Genomic DNA, 19,728 nt, shown 5'->3' with positions numbered 1-19,728 from the left:
TGTGTGTGTGTGTGTGTGTGTGTGTGTGTGTGTGTGTGTGTGTGTGTGTGTGTGTGTGTGTGTGTGTGTGTGTGTGTGTGTGTCCGTGCAGCCTTGTGTGTCCAGCCTACCTGTGTCCCAAGCCTCCGTCCGGTCCCGTCCCGAGCCTCCGTGTCGTCCCGTCCCGAGCCTCCGTGTCGTCCCGTCCCGAGCCTCCGTGTCGTCCCGTCCCGAGCCTCCGTGTCGTCCCATGCCAGGATCGCCGCTCTTCGTCGGCGCCCTGGCGGCCATTCCCCTGTTCAAAAGCCGCGCCTCCCGCCTCCGCCTGTGATAGGCGGAACACTCAATTTCCCAGCAGTCTGTGTTCCGCCTATCACAGACATCGTTTCATCCTCGTCCGTAGTACGAGGATGAGCCGATGTCCGTGATAGGCGGAACACTGACTGCTGGGAAATTGAGTGTTCCGCCTATCACAGGCGGAGGCGGAGCCGGAGGCGCGGCTTTTGAAAGGTAGAATGGCCGCTGTCTGTCTGCTCGACACGCTGTTCGGGCAGTCAGACAGCGGTGACTCGAGTATAAGCCGAGGGGGGCACTTTCAGCCTCAAAAAAGAGGCTGAAAATCTCGGCTTATACTCGAGTATATACGGTATACTCTTATGAATGAAAAAATGGATATTCTAACCCCTAATTTATACCATCACAAAATGAGTATCAACATATAGTCTAAATGAAGTTAAGGGAAGAGAACAGTAAATACACAAAAAATGTAAAGTAGGCGCTAATTAAAGTGGTTGTAAACCCTTACAAACCACTTTGACCTACAGGTAAGCCTAGATTAAGGCTTACCTGTAGGTCCAAGCAATATCTCCTAAACCTATATGGTTTAGGAGATATTTGCCTGAAAACGGGCACCGCTGTCTACGGCGCATGCGCACTGAGCGCGGCATTCTCAGCGACGGAGCTGCCGTGCGTGTCGGCTCCCGTGCGCATGCGCAGGAGTGACGTCATCGCGGCTTCGCCGAATGACAGCAGCGGAGCTGCGAGACCCCACCAACAAGATGGATGCGGCGGACTACAGGGGACAGCGGCGACTTCGCTGGCTCCTGTGTCAGGTAAGTGACACATAATGGGCTACTATGCGATGCATAGTAGTCCATTATGCTTTGCCTTTGCAGGGAATGAAAGAGGAAGTAAACTCATCAGGGTTTACTTCCTCTTTAAACTACATACATCCTAAAATTAACATGTGCTAGATAATAAAAATTACACCCACTGTAATAATCACTACTATGCAATGCCAGAAACAAAAAATGCACAACAAAATGCAGCAAGAGAAATAGCACAAAAAAAAAAAAAAAAATCGCACAAAAGTTCAACAAAAATGCTGTGAAAAAAATTGTTAATACCAGTGTTATATTGGTGATAAGTGCATATACGTTCAAAGATAAAATAATGGGATAATCACTATTGTGCAATTCCAGAAACTTTGTGGAATTGCACAATAGCAATGATCGTATTATTTTATCTTTGAATGTATATGAACTAAGTTATCTCCAATATAACACTGGTATTAACAACTATTTTTTTCACAGGATTTTAGTGGAATTTTTTTGTGCGATTTCTATTGGTGCATTTTTTGTTTCTGGCATTGCACAATAGTGATTGTTACAGTGGGTGTAATTTTTATTATCTAGTACATGTTAATTTTAGGATGCATGTAGTTTAACTAGTGCCCACTTTACATTTTTTGTTTGATTTATTAGTGTGATTCACACTTAAAGGGGCAGCTGTTACACGTATTTACACAGGGTTGGTGCTTTTTTATATTTTAAAATAAGTAAATGGAATATGCTTAGATCTGCACCTTGATCTTTAACAAGGGGGCCCCCAGATCCCGGCCCCCCCTATGCGAATGAGTATGGGGTACATAGTACCCCTACCAATTCACCAATTGAATCAATACCAATTCAAGTGTAAAACGTGAATAAAGACAGTACAAGAGTTTTTGACAAGTCTTTTATTAAAAAAAAAAATCTATCAATCACGATGCCCGCTGCACCACTGGACCCAGCCCGTGTCGACATAGAGGGACATTTTTATATTATTATTTTTTTAATAAAGGGCTTCTGGGCCGGGATCTGGGGGCCTGATTCTGATAAGCCCCTCGCCTGAAGACCCCCACCCCCCCAACACTGGGCTGTGGTTAAGAGGCCCTTATCCTTATCAACATGGGGACAAAGTTCTTTGGGGAGGAGTGCAAGGCTGCCCCAAAGCACGCTGACATGTTGAGGACATGTGGCCTGGTATGGTTCAGGAGGGGAGGGGCGCTCGCTCGTCCCCTCCCTTTCTTGACCTGCCAAGCTGCATGCTCAGATAAGGGTCTGGTATGGATTTGAGAGGTGACCCCTCCACCAGGTTTTTTTCAGATTTTTTTTTTTTCCCCGCATTTCTTTTTTTACTTTCAGCTGGCAGCAGGGAAGCCCACTGACAGCTGACGACTCATCAGTTGTTAAGGACGTGGTGACCGGCTTCCTGACCCACTCCTTAGCTAGACACAGTGTTAAGGTGAAAAAAAAAAACATAAAATGCATCAAAAACACAACACTTGCTTTTCTGGTGCGGCTCCATTGAAGTCTATTACACAATCTGCTGCAGGGAAAAAAGTCCTTGACCCTTTCCAAAAGCGCAATGGCTGAAAAACACATAAATGTGAATGTGTACCATAGGAAACCATGTATAATGGACTGTAGTGTGTTTCTGCAACCTGAAAAACACACACAAAAAAAATGCATAGGTGTGAACATAGGGTAAAGAGGCAGTAAAACCTGTGTGAGATGGAGCAGTGTGGGACCAGGGTGGGAGTGGGAAGTGAACTCTCGAATCAGGAATGGGGAAAGTGATATTTCCACTATGATATGCAGATTACCAATGGAAAGAGGAGTTGGAACACTGCATTGTGGCACTGAGCTGAGTATGAGGATCGTGTGCAGTAGCTCAAGCACTGATAAAAAAAAAAGGAAAAGGGAGAACAGATATTTATGGTACAATGTTGTGCTGCTGAACCACATATGAGGACACAGGTACACTACCAGGGGCACTGAGGACTAAGCAATTATCAGATACCATTTGTAGGACCAAAAAGCTAGGCATGCCTGTACATTCAGTACCTACAGCAACTTGCAACTTTAATTGTTTACTGCATTGCTGAATCCCAGGCTATTCTGAATCAGAACAGCCTATTGGCTAGGCATCCCATTATTGTCCAGTAATTAACCCTTTGGGTATGCAGGAGGCAATTAAAGCTGCTACAGGTATGTCCTGGCAGCTTCAGGCACCTGCACTTTATATCTGCTAGCACCTCTAATTCCTTTAGTGACAGTTGAGAATAAATAGGTGTAAACAGTAGAGATCCTTTTTTAGATTTTCTTTTTTACCCTTTTACTGTTCAAAAACAGACATGTTTCGCAGGTATATATTTATACATACACGTATACATCCAGTATTTTTTGAGCAGTGTTTCTTTTCTTCAGTACTATTTCTTTCACCTCAACATGAGATTGTTTATTAATTCTTTTCATACACAGATTCTCTGCAAGGTTAAAACCCTATATTTGATAAAATAAAAGAAGGACCTTTTCTTTTATGTTCCTTTTCAAGAGCCGACAAACTGTACTCATATCACCTGCCAAGTATAAGGTTATTAAAGTATGCTAGAGTAAGCAGAAAATCTATAGTCCATCCTGGAATTGTAGCTTTCACTAACTCCAAACTCTCATTTTTTTTAGATATTGTAGATATGTTTTTTCTTAAACAAACTGACAGTCATTCAGCAGGGAAAACAATGTCAATGGATACTTGTTAAGAGATATGAAGGATTAAAGTGTATATTATTTCAGATGGTCTCAATTGGATTTTAGAAACATACTCACTGGACTGTCTGTGCAGCACAGTTTCCTCTGTATAGTCTCAATAACAGAGGAGAAAGATACTATTATGTCTATTCATGATGCTCAAGGTTTTCAGTAAGCCATATGGAGTGCCACCTAATGAGCCTTTAAGCCTTAAAGGGATTGTAAAATAATTTTTTTTTTTTTTTTTTTTTTAAATAACAAACATGTTATTCTTACCTCCACTGTGCAGCTCGTTTTGCACAGAGTGGCCCCAAACCTGCTCTTCTGGGGTCCCTCGGCGGCTGTCTCTGCTTCCTCCCGCAGGTACTTCTCACGTTCATGCGAGCTTTCTCGCATGGTGAGAAGCACCTGCGGGCACGCTCCCGTGATACAGCCAGCGGCTATAGCCGCTGGCTGTATCACACGGCCCCGGCGCGCTGCGTCATTGGATGTGATTGACAGCAGCGCGAGCCAATGGCTGCACTGCTTTCAATCCATCCACTCCAGCCAATCAGCGGCCAGGCTGAGCGGTGAAGAGGACGGCGGGGGCGAGCGCGGGATTTTCGAGGGGTCAGGTAAGTAAAACAGGGGAACTGGGGGCGCCGGCAGTGTGAGATGTTTTTTCACCTTAATATATAGAATGCATTAAGGTGAAAAAAACATTTACCTTTACAACCCCTTTAAACACCGGTAAGAACCAGTAACAGCACTCACAACTTTTTAAAGACCATGTATTAGATCTCCAACTAAATGAAACCACCAGTTTTCCCAGAAGAAAAGGAGTATAATATAATCATCCCTCCAGAGACTTGTGTCTGATACCTCCCCTTTGTTCCAGCCCTGCAGCCTTCGTAAATGTCTTCGAAGTTCAACACTTCTGGGCATGTCGGGTGACTGTGCCCCTCGCCAACATGTGCAGTGCTTCCTTCCTTCAACCCCTACATCATTACTGGACTCAGCAGTGACATAGGGGTTGATAGAAGAAACCACAGCGTATGGCAGGGGACATGGGCATTTAACACTCCTGAAAGTATTGAATGCCAAAGACAATTACAAAGGCTGCAATGGCTGGAACAGAGGTAAGGTAGGACACATATGCCCCTGGAAAGGTGGCTGCAAGTGTTGATTAGATGCCAGTCGGCTGATGGTTTTCCAGCATGCTCATTCGACAAAAGCTGGTTATGAGACCAGCTTCTGTCAGATGAGGAGCTGTACACATGGGCCAAAAGTCGCCTGGTAACTGCGGAACCTACAGTTTTCGGCACGTGTGTACCTAGCATACGTGTACCTTCATATTCCTGTTTCAGCAGTTGTAGAGGTTGTCTAAAGATGACTTTGCAGTTCAGTAGACACCAGAATTGGACCTAGTGCATCCAGTAACCAGCACTAAGAAGGAGTTAAACACCCCTCCTCTCTGCCTCTGAAATGCAAGTCTGTGTGTGTGCACTCATAATGAGGGGTGTGGCTGTTACTCAGTTATGCCAGCATAGAACACGGGAGTGGCAAAGCAGATAGCAGTATTTAAAAATTGATTATTTTTTATTTCTCTGCGTTCATTGATGGACACAAAATGTCACCTTTTTTGGTGATGTGTCCTTGTTTGTGTTTGCACATGATGTAATAGTGATATGTTGGATTGGGACATGCAGGAGTGGGGTACATTTTTAAATCAAAAAAACAGCCCAGGGGGCAGCCCCTGATGTTGGCCAGCCAGACACAGCCTTCAAATGTACCCTAATTATCCTGACTACATCTAAAGAATGTAAGGCAACTTACTTGTATTCCAACAAAGTGAGGGAAGCACAATGTCTTCTTTTAAGTGGAAAGCTGATGCCATTATAGGCAAGAAAGGGAATCTAGGATGCAGCACAACCCTTTCCTCATAAAAGACAAAAAATAAAGGCTTGCAAGACCATTTTGCCAGTTTGGAGGTTAGGAAGGATAGGTAGCAGGACAGGGGAGAGAACATTTTTAGGTCTAGCTAGTGTTAGGTTGGAATTACGCATTAACTGCTAACTGCTAATTACACGTTAACAGCAGCTGTAAAGCAGGATACAAACAGGCCCTTGAGAAAAAGGTCTTCTCAAAGCAGTAGATGCCAAGGAGCCACCACTACCAGACTAAAAAGATTCAATTATCACGAGCTCTGGAGCCAATCCAGATCCAACAGGATCACCAGAATTCTTTGGGCTTCCATCTGGTGTGGTAGTCGCAGCAACATTTTTATGAGTGGGTAAGCATATATCTGAATGGAGTGAGCTCGTGGAGCCACTAATGCATCCACCACATCTGCACAAGGCTCCTTGGCCCTAGCTATAAATCTGTCCAGCGTTTAACCTCTTCCTTGCCGCACGAATTGCAGCACTCCTCTCCTACATGTAAAAAACCTTTTTTTGCTAGAAAATTACCAAGAACCCCCATACATTATATATATTTTTCAGCAGAGGCCCTAGGGGATAAAAGGGAGGTCATGGCAACTTTTTATGTCACACAGTGTTTGCAATTTTTAGAACGCGTTTTTTTTTTTTGGGGGGGGGATCACTTTCCTGAATAAAAAATAAAAAAACAGTTAAGTCAGTTCGTTTGTATAATGTGACAGATGACGTTACGCCGAGTAAACAGATACCCAACATGTCAACATGCTTTAAAGTTGCGCACACTCATGGAATGGCGCCAAACTTCGGTACTTTAAAATCTCCATTGGCGATTTACAGGTTACATGTTTAGGGTTACAGAGGAGGTCTAGTGCTAGAATTTTTGCTCTCGCTCCACCGTTTGCGGTGATACCACATATGTGGTTTGAACGTCGCTTACATGTGTGGACGCGACTTACGTATACGTTCACTTCTGTGTGCGAGCAAGCGGGGATGGGGAGGGCATTTTTTTTATTGTTTATTTTATTTAAACTTTTTTTCATTTTTACACTTTAAAAAAAAATACATTTTTTGATGACTTTTATTCCTATTACAAAGAATGTAAACATCCCTTGTAATAGGAATGGTGTGTGACAGGTCCTCTTTATAGAGGAGTGTGGGGTCTAAAAGACCCCACATCTCTCCTCTAGGCTGGAGAGCCTGAAATCCCAAAAAAAAAAAAAAATTACCGTCCCCTCCTGCTGCCTGTAAGATTGAGCAAGCAGCTGAACAGCCGCTATAATTGTTCTTACAGTGAAGGGAATCGCCGGCTGCAAAACAATATCTGAATGATGCCTGTAGCTGTAGACATCATTCAGCTATCACCACTGATATCTGAACGTCATATCATGACCTGTGGTATGGAAGTGGTTAAGTAAGACACATTACCAACAGATTGTGCAGAGGGAGAATTGACTTCTTGGCGAGCAGCCAAGGAAAGTGGAGCCAAACTAAAGTTGACTTTGCATGGCAACTTACCTTGATCTCCGTATCCAGAGATAGGTGGAGCAGGGCTTCTCCATAGGCTTAATGTGTTTTGACTGGCAATGACTCTTGCCCCCATGGAGGAGTCAGAATCCTTAGTGGTGGTGGAAGCTATGGGGAGCTGTGACTTCATTTTCATGTGACTGTTCTTGGGTGTAGCTACTGGTTGCTAGATTCAAGCATCCTCACAAGGGAAGAGGTCACATACATGAGTATCAGTGGGTTAGGGGCCCTTTACGCAGACATTGTCACTCTGCCCTGAATGGACAAATTTGCAAGTCTCTTTAAAGTCTGGGACTTATGCTCCTCAACAATGTGTTAAAATACTGTACATCAAACAAAACTTTGAAATGAGCAGAGCTGTCATTGTAGAGGATATGTAAATTTCTAAAATAAAGCATTTCATGTAACCAAGCGTAACTTTAATAAAAGATGACAAATCTGCAAAAATATGAGAACATGTATGGTACAGACAACAAATTATATCCTGTCATGTATAGTTAAACTTCTGCCATGAATTTACAAATCTGAATAGGTTTCCAAGTGAAATATCAACAGAAGCGAGGAAAATCACTCCAATAATACGTCTTCCTAGAAATCTATGTAGCTGTGCTTACATCTTGATATGGATGTTTCCTGCCTGTCCAGACCCGTTTTTCAAGTCTTCATAAAATACCTTGTACATAGTCTGTGAAAACAGATGAGAGTCCAGTTGCTTCAAATTCTTTTTCCAATTCACTAACCGATGGATATACCTTTACTTCAAATGTAGAAAGTCTGTAATGAGAGGAAATGCAAATTTAAGATAAACTTCAGGCAAAACTATTTTTCTTTTACAAAAGTTTTTATTGACAGTAAGCAAACTGTACATATTAAAAAGCCAACAGAGGCCACGTCAATATTCTAAATAGAGAACAAACACATCCACTAAATAAAATAGTAAGGACATAATCAAAGATAGTACAAAAAAATATATATACAAATGCAATTAGAGGACAAACTAGGAAATTAAAGGCTGTCATGTAGGATTCAATGCTAAAAACACAAGGTGGTCAAATCAAGGCTCAGGTGTATATAGCAGCAGAGCATCTCCAGCAGAGAAGGTAGAGACTACTTCTATTAAATTGGCCACCTAAACTGGCTTATACCTTTACCGATAAATCAGACATTAAGAAAAAAATTAGAAAAGAAGAATCAGAAAAGAGCAGAAAAAAAGGGGGGAGGGGGAATCTCAAACTTAGGATCGGATATGTAAAAGCAAGTGATCAGATCTAGATGGATATGCATGATCAATCCAGGGATGCCAGGTCCCTAGGAACTTATCACGAGAGTCCACCAAAATGGCTGTCAAATATTTGTTAATCATAATGTTACACAAGGCAGAACTATTTTTTATTTCAAATAGAGTGGATATGAGTTAGAACCTTGATGCCAGACCTGCGACCCTTTGGTACTTTTGCGGCCCATGGACCTGAGCAGTCTGTAATGGGAGTGAGAACCTTGATTTGTAAAGGGGTAGTAGTAGTGATCTCTACTAGCCTCATGTAATATGAGGCTAGTAGAGATCACAACAAAATCTGTAACCAGTCTACATTTTATGACCATCATTTCCTAGATTTGCAGTTTCTGACATTCCATTCTAGCAATACATACTGTATACTAAAATATTATGTACTGTCCTTTGTTGATGTCAGGGGCCACAGCTGAAGCCCCCTATGCCTCATAAGATGACAACCACTGAGATAAGGTCCTCTGTTAGATTTTATTATTATATCCTGTAGCCCCATTGGGAATGTTTTCCTTACCTCACTGTCATTGGGATGGTAAGTGAGGAAATCTTTTGAAATAAAGGGAAAGACTACAGCGCTGCTGTAGCCACCCGGAGATGACATGCTGACTCTTCCTCTACTACATGTGAGTGCATTATTATATTTATACTGTTTGCTGGTTTACACAGTCTACACTCAGGTGGAAAAGCCCTCTGCTCTTTTCTGCCTTGAGGAAAATCTTTTTAATAGAGACAGAGATGTAAAATTACTTTTACTGATAAATGGGGGGGGGGGGGGGGTGGCAATGAATTTTACCGATATAGGGAGCATCAAGTGCTATCAGAAAAGAGCATAAAAAAGCGGGGGGGGGGGGGGAATCTCAAAAGCTGGGGGGGGATCTCAAACTTAGAATCAGATATGTAAAAAAAAGTGGTCAGCTCTAGATGGATAAACATGATCAATCCAGGGATGCCAGGTCCCTAGGAACTTATCATGAGAGTCCGCCAAAATGGCTGTCAACTATCGAACCAGCCGGCTTAAGATGAAAGGCTGCTGGTGGGGCCAACACCAAATTAAGTATTTATTGCTGTCTGTGAACCCTTTGGAAAGATTCCCCATAAGAACCTGTTCTGGACAGCTTAGGGCATAACTTAGAACCTTTTCATATAATGGATACCAATTGGTTGTGCACAATGCTCATTGGAATTCATTATTAAAAACATTCATCTATCTGTGCTTCTCATAGCACCACTAGATACATTTAAATTTAAGATGTATAGTCCCTTTAAAAGAACTAAAGCTGTTTATCAGTAGGGAAAATTACCTCTTCCGCACTTGTGGTAATTTAACGTCACATAAAACACTGATCATTTTCTCTTTACATTTCTTCCCACTGGAGTCCACATCTACCTTGCAGCTTTTTTGGAGGACCAAATACTCCTGTAGGACAGACCCCAAACACAAAAATAAATTATAAACTGAACATGGTATTTTAAGAGAGTATAATCTAGGTATGTATGGGTTCTAACTTTTTTTTTTCCACGGGTGTATTATTTTATACCAACAATACATGGTTGAGGGAGGCTTGATGTAATAAGCAAACCTTGCCATTTAGTACAAGATCCGCTTTAAAATTTGGTGCTTTTTAAAAAAAAATTGTTTGTCCAAAATGAAAACTCTTCTGAAAATATCTCACCTATGAAGTCCCCAAACAACAAAACAAGCCATTAACTACTTCCTACCCAGACAATCATGCGACAATCGAGTACCAATCGTTAATGAAGACCACAAGCTGTCTTTGTTAGCTTGATCTCTGTGTTAGGAGGGCGCAATAAGCGCACTCTCAACACAGAAACATCGGCCACCAAATGAAGCCAAGGTGTGGCATGTGGGGTTTAAAACCCACTCTTTTGCTGCCACACATGTGTTAAGTGGTTGGCAACAGGTTAAGCTCAGAGGCCGCGTACACACGCGGGGACTGTTCGCCCAACTTTGTCCGCTGAACAGTGTTTCGGCGGACAGTCCGCCCGTGTGTGGGCTTGCAGCGGACAGTTTCAGCGAACAGTCCGCTGAACAAGGTTTTTCGGAATTTCCGAAAAACTGTCCGCTGAAACTTTGTTTCAGCGAACAGTCCCCTCGTGTGTAGGCTTGTTCGTCAAACTAAGTTCCGCGCATACTCAGAAAGAATTTACAGGGCGGAAGCGCTCGGTCTTGTAAAACTAGTGTTCGTATTGAAGCTAGCATATTCGTCATGCTGCTAATTTTGTGTTTTTTTTTAATATAGCCCGTTCTTTTCTTCTTCGTAATGCAAGAAAAGTGAAGTAGCTTTGCTGCTTATATTCACACAGAGTTATACTACATGTTTTTATTCATCCTCATCCTATGATTAATCTTCCAATTATAGCAAAAATATATTCCCAATTTATATAAAAAAAAAAAAAAAAAACCAACCCAAAAAAAAAAAAATTACATATATATATATTTCAGAAAAAAAAAAAAGAATTTATCTATTACTATATATTTTTGGAACTAGCATTGTCAATTTTTTTTTTTTTAAGATAGACACATATATATATATATATTTATTTATTTATTTCAGAAAAAAAAAAAATATCTATTACTATATATTTTTGGAACTACTATTGTTTTTTTTTTTTTGGGTGGGGGGTTTGAAACAAGATGGACTTGCATTTTTTTGGGCCAAGCAGGACTATGCAAGTAGAGATAGATAGATAGATAGATAGATAGATAGATAGATAGATAGATAGATAGATAGATAGATAGATAGATAGATAGATAGATAGATACCCAAACCAGCATTTTAGCCTACACATGATTGCATGTTCAAAATCAGCAGAGCTTCCCCTCATTTCAAATGTTAAGCCTCAAATTTACAGCGAATGCACTTCCAAGTGCACTTGCAGTGCTTTAAAAATTGCACTTGAAGTTAGCATATTTACATGAACATGTGTTTTGTAAATAACCCCCAGAGTCTTTTGACATGTATCTGCCTACTCACAAATAAACTTTGTTTTTTTAACCCAAAATTATACAAAAATATTGATAAAAAAAAAAAAAAGAAAACATACAAGATTTTTTTGAAATAATAAATTTTTATTTTTCCTCAGAACCAAAAAAACAAAACAAAAGGGAGGCAACACTGGAGACAATTTTGACGTTTGTGAAGCCTTTTGTCCCCCAGGCACACATCAAGTGAGTGGACACCAAAATTCCGAACCTGCGTAGCATGTACATAGGGAGCACAACCAGGTCCTAGAATCCCAAAGACCAGGAACAGCAGCAGATGAGATCTATGTCCCCAGACTGTGGTACTACAACAGCCTGCGTCTTCTTTCAGAGCAGACTGAAGGCAGGCAGTCACTTGCGACTCTTCCGTCTAGCCTTCCCTCCACGCTTCGCTGGAGGCTGTGCCTCTGGTGGTGGAGTTGTGGGAGGAGGAGGAGGAGGAGGAGGAGCAGTAGGGTCTGTTTTGTAGAGCTTAGTGGTGGGTGTGAGCTCACCCTTCAGACCCAGTTGTATGGCATCAAAAAAGATTGCCTCACACATGTTTCTTTGGGGTTTGTCCATTTCTTGGAGCTTGCTAGCCAGATAAGTGGCATAGGCCTCCTCAGGATTGGGGGGTTTGGACAAAATCTGTGTGGCTCGCTGTATCAGCACCAAGGACTCCTCCTCTGCACGGCCCATCCTCCTGGGCCTTTTGCTGGCTAGGCGGAGGGGAGGGACCTGGCTCTCAGTCCTACTCCTGCTGGGCCCAGCTAGCTCCTGCGTGTGGCTGGTCCCGGCCTCCTCCTCCATACCACTGGTCCCGGCCTCCTCCTGGGTGAGCTCATCCTGTGTAAAAAAACAAAGCAATCAATAACTAAAATATGCCTATATTTAGAAATCATCAATCACTAACAATTTTACTGTTCTCACTTGCAAATACATTTGTCTTGAAATACAAAAGGCTATCATTTTGACACCATCATTTTTCCATCAGTTCATTAAGATTTGAGCCACATTTGTGTAAACTACTGTATCCTTCTATCTAATTTAATTTGTGATGAAATCCTAGATTTGGAAGCAATTCAAACATTGAACTTGACATCATTAATATTTGAGCAATCCAAACGTTAGAAACTAAAATATACCTGGCTCCAGCTGGGCGCATCAACCTCGTCCAGCAAGGAAGGGTCTGGATCTTCCAGGGATGGCTCACCTGAGGCGGAGGGAAGGGTAGACGGAAGAGTCGAAAGTGACGGCCTGGCTTCTGACGTGTCATCCAGAAAACGCAGCCTGTCATAATACCACAGCTTAGGTACATAGACCTGACCTGCTGCTGATCCTGATGTTTGGGACTCTAGGATCTTTCTTTGCTCCCGCCTATACGCGCTACGCAGGTTCTTAATTTTGTTGTTCACAAAATCAGTGTCTGCCTGGGGGACTCGGGTTTTCACAAACGCCAAAACTGTCTCCAGTGTCTTCCTCCGGGCAGCACGGATTGGATATTGGGGGTGTTTTGTATCCCACAGATTGCTGTGGGACTCCACTAAATCTAGAAAGGTGGAGAGGAAGGCCTCCTCTTTAAAGGGGTCTGCAGTATACATTTTTTTTTTTTTTTTCAGAAAATGCAAAAGTCAGACCAAATGCACACTATATTGTGACAATGTAGGCGAGACACACACTACTACACACGCTACCCCCCCCCCCCACACACACACACACACACACACACACACACACACACACACTACCCCTCCCACATACACACTACCCCTCCCACACACACACACAAACACTCCCCCCCCCCACACACACACTCTACACACACTACTGCCCCCCCCCCCACACACACACACACACACACACACACACACACACGCACACACACACACTAGCCCCACCCCCTATACACCCACCCCCACACTACCACACAAAACACCAAGCCCACTCAACCACCAACCCACATAGAAATCAATTAAACATCAATAAGAATAAAATGCAATATGCATATCCCTAACGCAGGCTTTAAATTAACCGAAAATAAAATGATAACTATCTTACCGTCGCGTGTAGCACTCGCTGCTCCCGTTCGGACAAGCGTACGGCCTCGTGGTAACGCTTTATATACGGCGCATGCGCTCAGGCTCCGCCTGCGTCGCCCGCCCCTGACGTTCCTTGCGACCGTGTTTCCCCGCCCCTTTTACCCTCCTTCCGCTGTGGGTGTATGAGAGTAGAAAATGGCGGATGCAAGTTCAATTAGCAGCGTGAGCAGCGCGGAGGAAAGCCATGGGCCCCATGCTTCAGGAGCAAGGAGGAGATACAAGGCCACGAATATGGCCTTCGAAGAGATGGTGGAGATGGTGGCTATCCTTAAAAGGGAGGACTATGATGGGGAACATGGCCCTTACCCAAAACCGAACATCAGGAAAAGCGCCATCTTGGACGAGGTGGTCACAGCCTTGGAGACAAAATTTGGGGTGCGAAGAGGAAAGGACCAGCTGCGGAAAAGATGGTCGGACATCAAGTCCAGGGAGCCGGACCAATATGACCGCATCAAAAAGGTCCTGAAAAAAAGTGAGTAAACTCCGCGTTTCTCGTGACTGTCGGACATAATCGTTTGATTTGATCGTAATCGTTCGTGTAGATAGTGTATGTAAAACTGGCGGATTTGATCGTAATCGTTCATGTAGATAGTGCCTGAAACTGGCGGATTTATATTAATCGTTCGTGTAGGCGGTGTAAATCTGGCGGATTAGATCGTAATCGTTCGTGTAGATAGTGTATGTAGAACTGGCGGATTTGAGCGTAATCGTACGTATAGATAATGTATGTAAGACTGGCGGATTTGATCGTAATCGTTCATGTACATAGTGACTGAAACTGGCGGATTTATATTAATCGTTCGTGTAGGCGGTGTAAATCTGGCGGATTAGATCGTAATCGTTCGTGTAGGTAGTTTATGAAAATATGGCGCATATGGTTGTTCGTATATGTGGGCGTAAATAGCATGAATTTGTGTATGGTGTAAATTTATCAGGTGTTGGATTAGATTTTAATTAGTTTTTTTTTTTTTTTTTGTATTGTTCATGATAAACTGAATTGTCACGCTCAGTTTATAGGATATAAATTTTTAATAAAGTTTCATAAATTTATTCAGTGCAATGTAGACTCAATTAAAAAAATGAGATAGATAGATAGATAAAATGCTGGTTCAACATCTGGACTAGGAAACTTTTATAAGTGTAGTTTGGGCCTTCATAGAACATTTTTGACATAATCACACACAGGTACTCCAGGCGTTGATTCGAGTGTGTCCGTCTGTGAAACTTGGACAAAAGATATACAGTATCACAGTTTGGTTAAAGGCTAGGTTCACATTGCTGCAATGTACGAGATCAAATGTGATTTGCACCGCACTGCAGTGCAAATCACATGTGATCTCTGTGTGATGCGATTTCAGCCATGCATGTAGTATGGCTGAATTTACATCGCATCCGGACCAAACTTGTACATGGCCCTTTTTTTAGTCCACAGCCAAATCGGATCACATGGGTGTTCACACCATGTGGTCCGATTCCTGTCCGAGTTTAAAGATTGCACTGTGAAATGAGAACTAATTTGGAGGTGTCAATAAAACTTTACACTGATACTCCCAGCAGGTCACATAGGGCAGTGCGAACTCCGCATGCGATGCGTGAAACCACAGTAGATTTGCAGCGTTCACACATCGCAGCAGTCTGAACACAGCCTAACTAAAAAAAAAGTCATTTTAAGGATGTATTAAACTAGGATCTTGTAATAACCAGCTAATAATTTTACACTACTTCAAACCAATGTTTCATATTCAAATTTCTGAACTCAAATATCATTATGCTTAAAAGTATTATTTTTTTTTTTTTTTTTCATTCTCATAGGGAAACAAAGACTCAGACAAGAGGCGGAGCAGCCCAGGACCCCCCGACCTCGCCAGCCTGATTGGGCAATTAGCCCCAGCCCCAGCCCCGTGTCGGTGATGGAGCCATCCAGCCCCGCATCAGTATTGGAGCTGCCCAGCCCAGTGTCCTCGAGGGAGCAGCCAAGCTCGGTATCCTCCGCTGGACCAAGCTCCGTAGCTCCACTGGATGAGCCCAGCCCAGGGCTAGATGTGGAGGAGGAAGAGCAGGTGGAGTTACACACCCCACAAAGTGAAAGTGAGTGTCTGACAACCCAGCTTAAGGTAAACAATTAATGGCTGTATATTTTAACCAATTTTTTATCTACACATGTTTTTAGGTGATGATCTGGTGGTGGTAGGAGAAGCTGCGGAGCCCTTTTCAGCGGACAGTGCCCAGAGGCTGATAGGGCAGATCATGGCCTGGAATGCCAGGATCGACTTAATGGAGAGCAACATCCAGGCCATGCAACAACAAATCCTGGCCACGCAACAACGAATCCAGGGCATTCAACAACAACTGGTCCCTATGAGGCAGGAAATGAAGGACATGATCGATGTTTTAGGGATAATATAAGCCCCTTTTCCCCTAAAACACAATCGATCATGTCCTTCATTTCCTTGCCAAAAAGTTTTTAAGGTTTTTAGTTGATTTTTTAGAGGCCAAATTTTGAAGATGCACACGGTGTGTCAATATGTGCTATGTGCCATCAGAGGATCGCAATGGACGCATTTGGTGTTTGCAAACCCTTCCTCCTTCTAGTATGAGAGAGGAAGGGATTGCACACACCAAACACGTCCATTGATCACTCATGATGGTACATAGCACATGTTGACATTACCAATTTTTGGTGTGCATCTTCAAAATTTGGCTTTACCCCTTGTTTTATGTAAATAGTTAAAAATCAGATTTTATTATTTTAAATTTTTGTGATAATTGCATTTTTGATATATTTCTATGTTTACCAAAAAAAAAAGAAAAAAAAAAAAAAAAAAGAATTTAGAAAAACAAAAAAAATATATAAAAAAATTATTTTTTAAAAACCAATTTCACAAAAAAAAAAAAAAAAAAAAAGAATTAAAAAAAAAAAAACACAAAAATAAAAAGATCTAAATAAGAGGCACTGGTTGGAATGTGCACTATTAAAAAAAAAAAAAAAAAAAATATGTGTGTCTACTTCTTTCAATACTCAATACCAGTTTGGAAAGTCATTTTGTGTTTTCTGTCACAAAGGGCCTTATTTCCTATTGTCAAAAACCACTTTGCTATACAAATGCACTAGGACAGGAATATGCAATTAGTGGAAATCCAGCTGTTGCAGAACTACAAGTCCCATGAAGCATAGCAAGACTGACAGCCACAAGCATGAGACCCAGAGGCATGATTGACTTGTAGTTTTGCACCAGCCGGAGGTTGGCCAATTGCATATCCCTGAATTAGGTCAATGTAGGATACAAGCAACGTGAAAAGCAAACAAGAACCAAACTTAAAAATTTGAACAGACAAGACATATTTCAAGAAAAAAAAAATTTTATTGGTCAGCTGGCATTGGAATAGCCCCCCTACCATTAAAATAGCTGACATAGCGGTCACGCACCTCACGTGCTGTTTGGGGGGCTAAGCCAGGAAGGGCATGATCCAGCCCTGTCAGTTCTGGAAGCCTGAGTCCGGCCTCAGGCCCAATAGGCTGCAGGTACTGGTTACCAGAAAATTTCCTTAAAAAATTGTGAAGAATGCAGCAGCACAGAATAACATAGTTGAGTTTATATTCTGCCAGGTTGATGGCTGTCAGCAACAGACGGAACCGGCTGGCCATAATGCCAAAGGCACTCTCCACAACCCTTCTTGCTCTGGCCAGCCGGTAATTAAAAATCCTCCTCTCCGGGGTGAGGGTCCTTTGGGGGAAGGGTCTCATGAGATGTTCACTCAGACCAAACGCTTCATCAGCCAGAAAAACAAACGGGAGCCCCTCCACATTTTCGGCATCTGGTGGCAAGTCCAGGCCACCAGTGGTAAGACGGTGGCAGAACTCGGTCTGCCTAAAGACTCCTCCGTCAGACATCCGGCCGTTCTTCCCCACATCCACATAAAGGAAGTCACATTGTGCCGACACCACCGCCATTAGCTCCACACTATGGAACCCCTTATAATTCCAATAGTAGGACCGCGAATGGGGTGGGGGCACAATCCTCACATGTTTCCCGTCGATGGCCCCTCCGCAGTTGGGGAAGTCCCAACGGGCAGCGAACTGGGAAGCCACAGTCTGCCATTCCTGTGGCGTTGAAGGAAGCTGAAACAAAAATAAATAAATAAATTAGTCATTAAATAAAAACAATTCATAACAAAGAAAATTCAAAAACATTTTGGAACAACAGTTAAACAGAAATCTTGCTAATTTGTTTTCTGCCAAGAAAAAAAAAAAAAGTAGGCGGACCAATTCACAGATTAATCAGCCCTCTGATGGACCAGGGGACATAAATTAGGTGGGTAAGTGGGGTGGGGGGGGGACTAATTACTAAGTATACAACACATGAACCAAATTTGAGTGGGGTGGGGACTAATTACTAAGTATACAACACATGAACCAAATTTGAGTGGGGTGGGGACTAATTACTAAGTATACAACACATGAACCAAATTTGAGTGGGGTGGGGACTAATTACTAAGTATACAACACATGAACCAAATTTGAGTGGGGTGGGGACTAATTACTAAGTATACAACACATGAACCAAATTTGAGTGGGGGGAATAATTAATGAGTTGACAATCCATATCTCTCTCTATATACGTCTCTCTATATACGTCTCTCTATATACGTCTCTCTATATACGTCTCTCTATATACGTCTCTCTATATACGTCTCTCTATATACGTCTCTCTATATACGTCTCTCTATATACGTCTCTCTATATACGTCTCTCTATATATCTCTCTCTATATATCTCTCTCTATATATCTCTCTCTATATATCTCTCTCTATATATCTCTCTCTCTCTCCACACAGGGTGTATACACAAAAAAGGTAAAAAGCTAAAAAAAAAAATGACACAAAAAAAAAAAAAAAAAACACATTTAAAGAAAAAAAAAATGACACAAAACAAAAAAACATTTAAAGAAAAAAAAAAGACACCAAAAAAAAAAAAAAAAAAATAATAAAAGTAGGCGGACCAATTCACAGATTAATCAGCCCTCTGATGGACCAGGGGACATAAATTAGGTGGGTAAGTGGGGTGGGGGGGGGGGACTAATTACTAAGTATACAACACATGAACCAAATTTGAGTGGGGGGAATAATTAAATTAATGAGTTGACAATCCATATCTCTATCTATATATCTATATATCTATCTATATCTATCTATCTCTCTCTCTATATCTATCTATATCTATCTATCTCTCTCTCTATATCTATCTATATCTATCTATCTCTCTCTATCTCTCTCTATCTATCTATCTCTCTCTATCTATCTATCTCTCTCTATCTATATCTCTCTCTATCTATATCTCTCTCTATCTATATCTTCTATATCTCTCTCTCTCTCTCTCTCCCCACACACAGGATGTATACACAAAAAAGGTAAAAAGCTAAAAAAAATGACACAAAAAAAAAAAAAAAAAAAAAACATTTAAAGAAAAAAAATGACACCAAAAAAAAAAAAAAAAAACATTTAAAGAAAAAAAATGACACCAAAAAAAAAAAAATAAAAAGTGCATGCATTCATATAAAGGGGACATTCACATCATATTCCTGTCATGGATATTAAAAGTCATGATGAAATTAATACAAACATACAATGCAATATTAAAATAACAAACTTACCTTAATATATTCCTTCTGCAGGACCCGAATAATGGCAGAACAGGTCTCTGGAATAATGATCCCCAGAGCCTGGGGGGAGATGCCTGTCGAGAACTTGAGGTCCTGAAGGCTTCTCCCTGTCGCCAAGTAGCGCAACGTGGCGACGAGCCTCTGCTCCGGAGTGATGGCTTGCCGCATGCAGGTATCCTGCCTGCTGATATAAGGGGTCAGCAAAGCCAGCAGACGGTGAAAAACGGGGTCCGTCATCCTGAGATAATTCCTGAAATCATCAGGATTATTCTCACGGATCTCACGGAGTAAAGACATATGAGAGAATTGGTCACGCTGGCGCAACCAATTCTTTGTCCATGAACTCCTCCTCACCCTGTTCACAGACTGGGCTCGGGTCAAAGTATTAACCCCAACACCAAGCCCCCATATAGCACGAACTCGTTCCC

At 42.0% G+C, this 19,728-nt stretch overlaps 1 protein-coding gene across 2 annotated transcripts in view; it reads right to left on the bottom strand.

The window, feature by feature from the left end:
* Window positions 1-7,667: 7,667 nt before the first annotated feature.
* RWDD3 (RWD domain containing 3) overlaps window positions 7,668-19,728 on the bottom strand; it is a 30,025-nt gene continuing 17,964 nt past the window's right edge. For both annotated transcript variants that reach the window (XM_077452866.1, XM_077452867.1), the window contains exons 3-4: window positions 9,860-9,975; window positions 7,668-8,044 (exon numbers count right to left, since the gene is read on the bottom strand). In XM_077452866.1, coding sequence (XP_077308992.1) covers window positions 7,933-8,044; window positions 9,860-9,975 — 228 coding nt within the window. In that variant the 3' untranslated portion in view covers window positions 7,668-7,932. The remainder of the gene's footprint in view (window positions 8,045-9,859; window positions 9,976-19,728) is intronic.

Source organism: Lithobates pipiens, unplaced genomic scaffold (assembly GCF_037356315.1).
Source record: "Lithobates pipiens isolate NorthernLeopardFrog02 unplaced genomic scaffold, aLitPip1_a1.2 Scaffold_23, whole genome shotgun sequence".
Classification (NCBI taxonomy): Eukaryota; Metazoa; Chordata; class Amphibia; order Anura; family Ranidae; genus Lithobates; species Lithobates pipiens.
The sequence above is the reverse complement of the archived record's forward strand: the minus strand, read 5'-3'. Positions and strand labels throughout refer to the sequence as shown.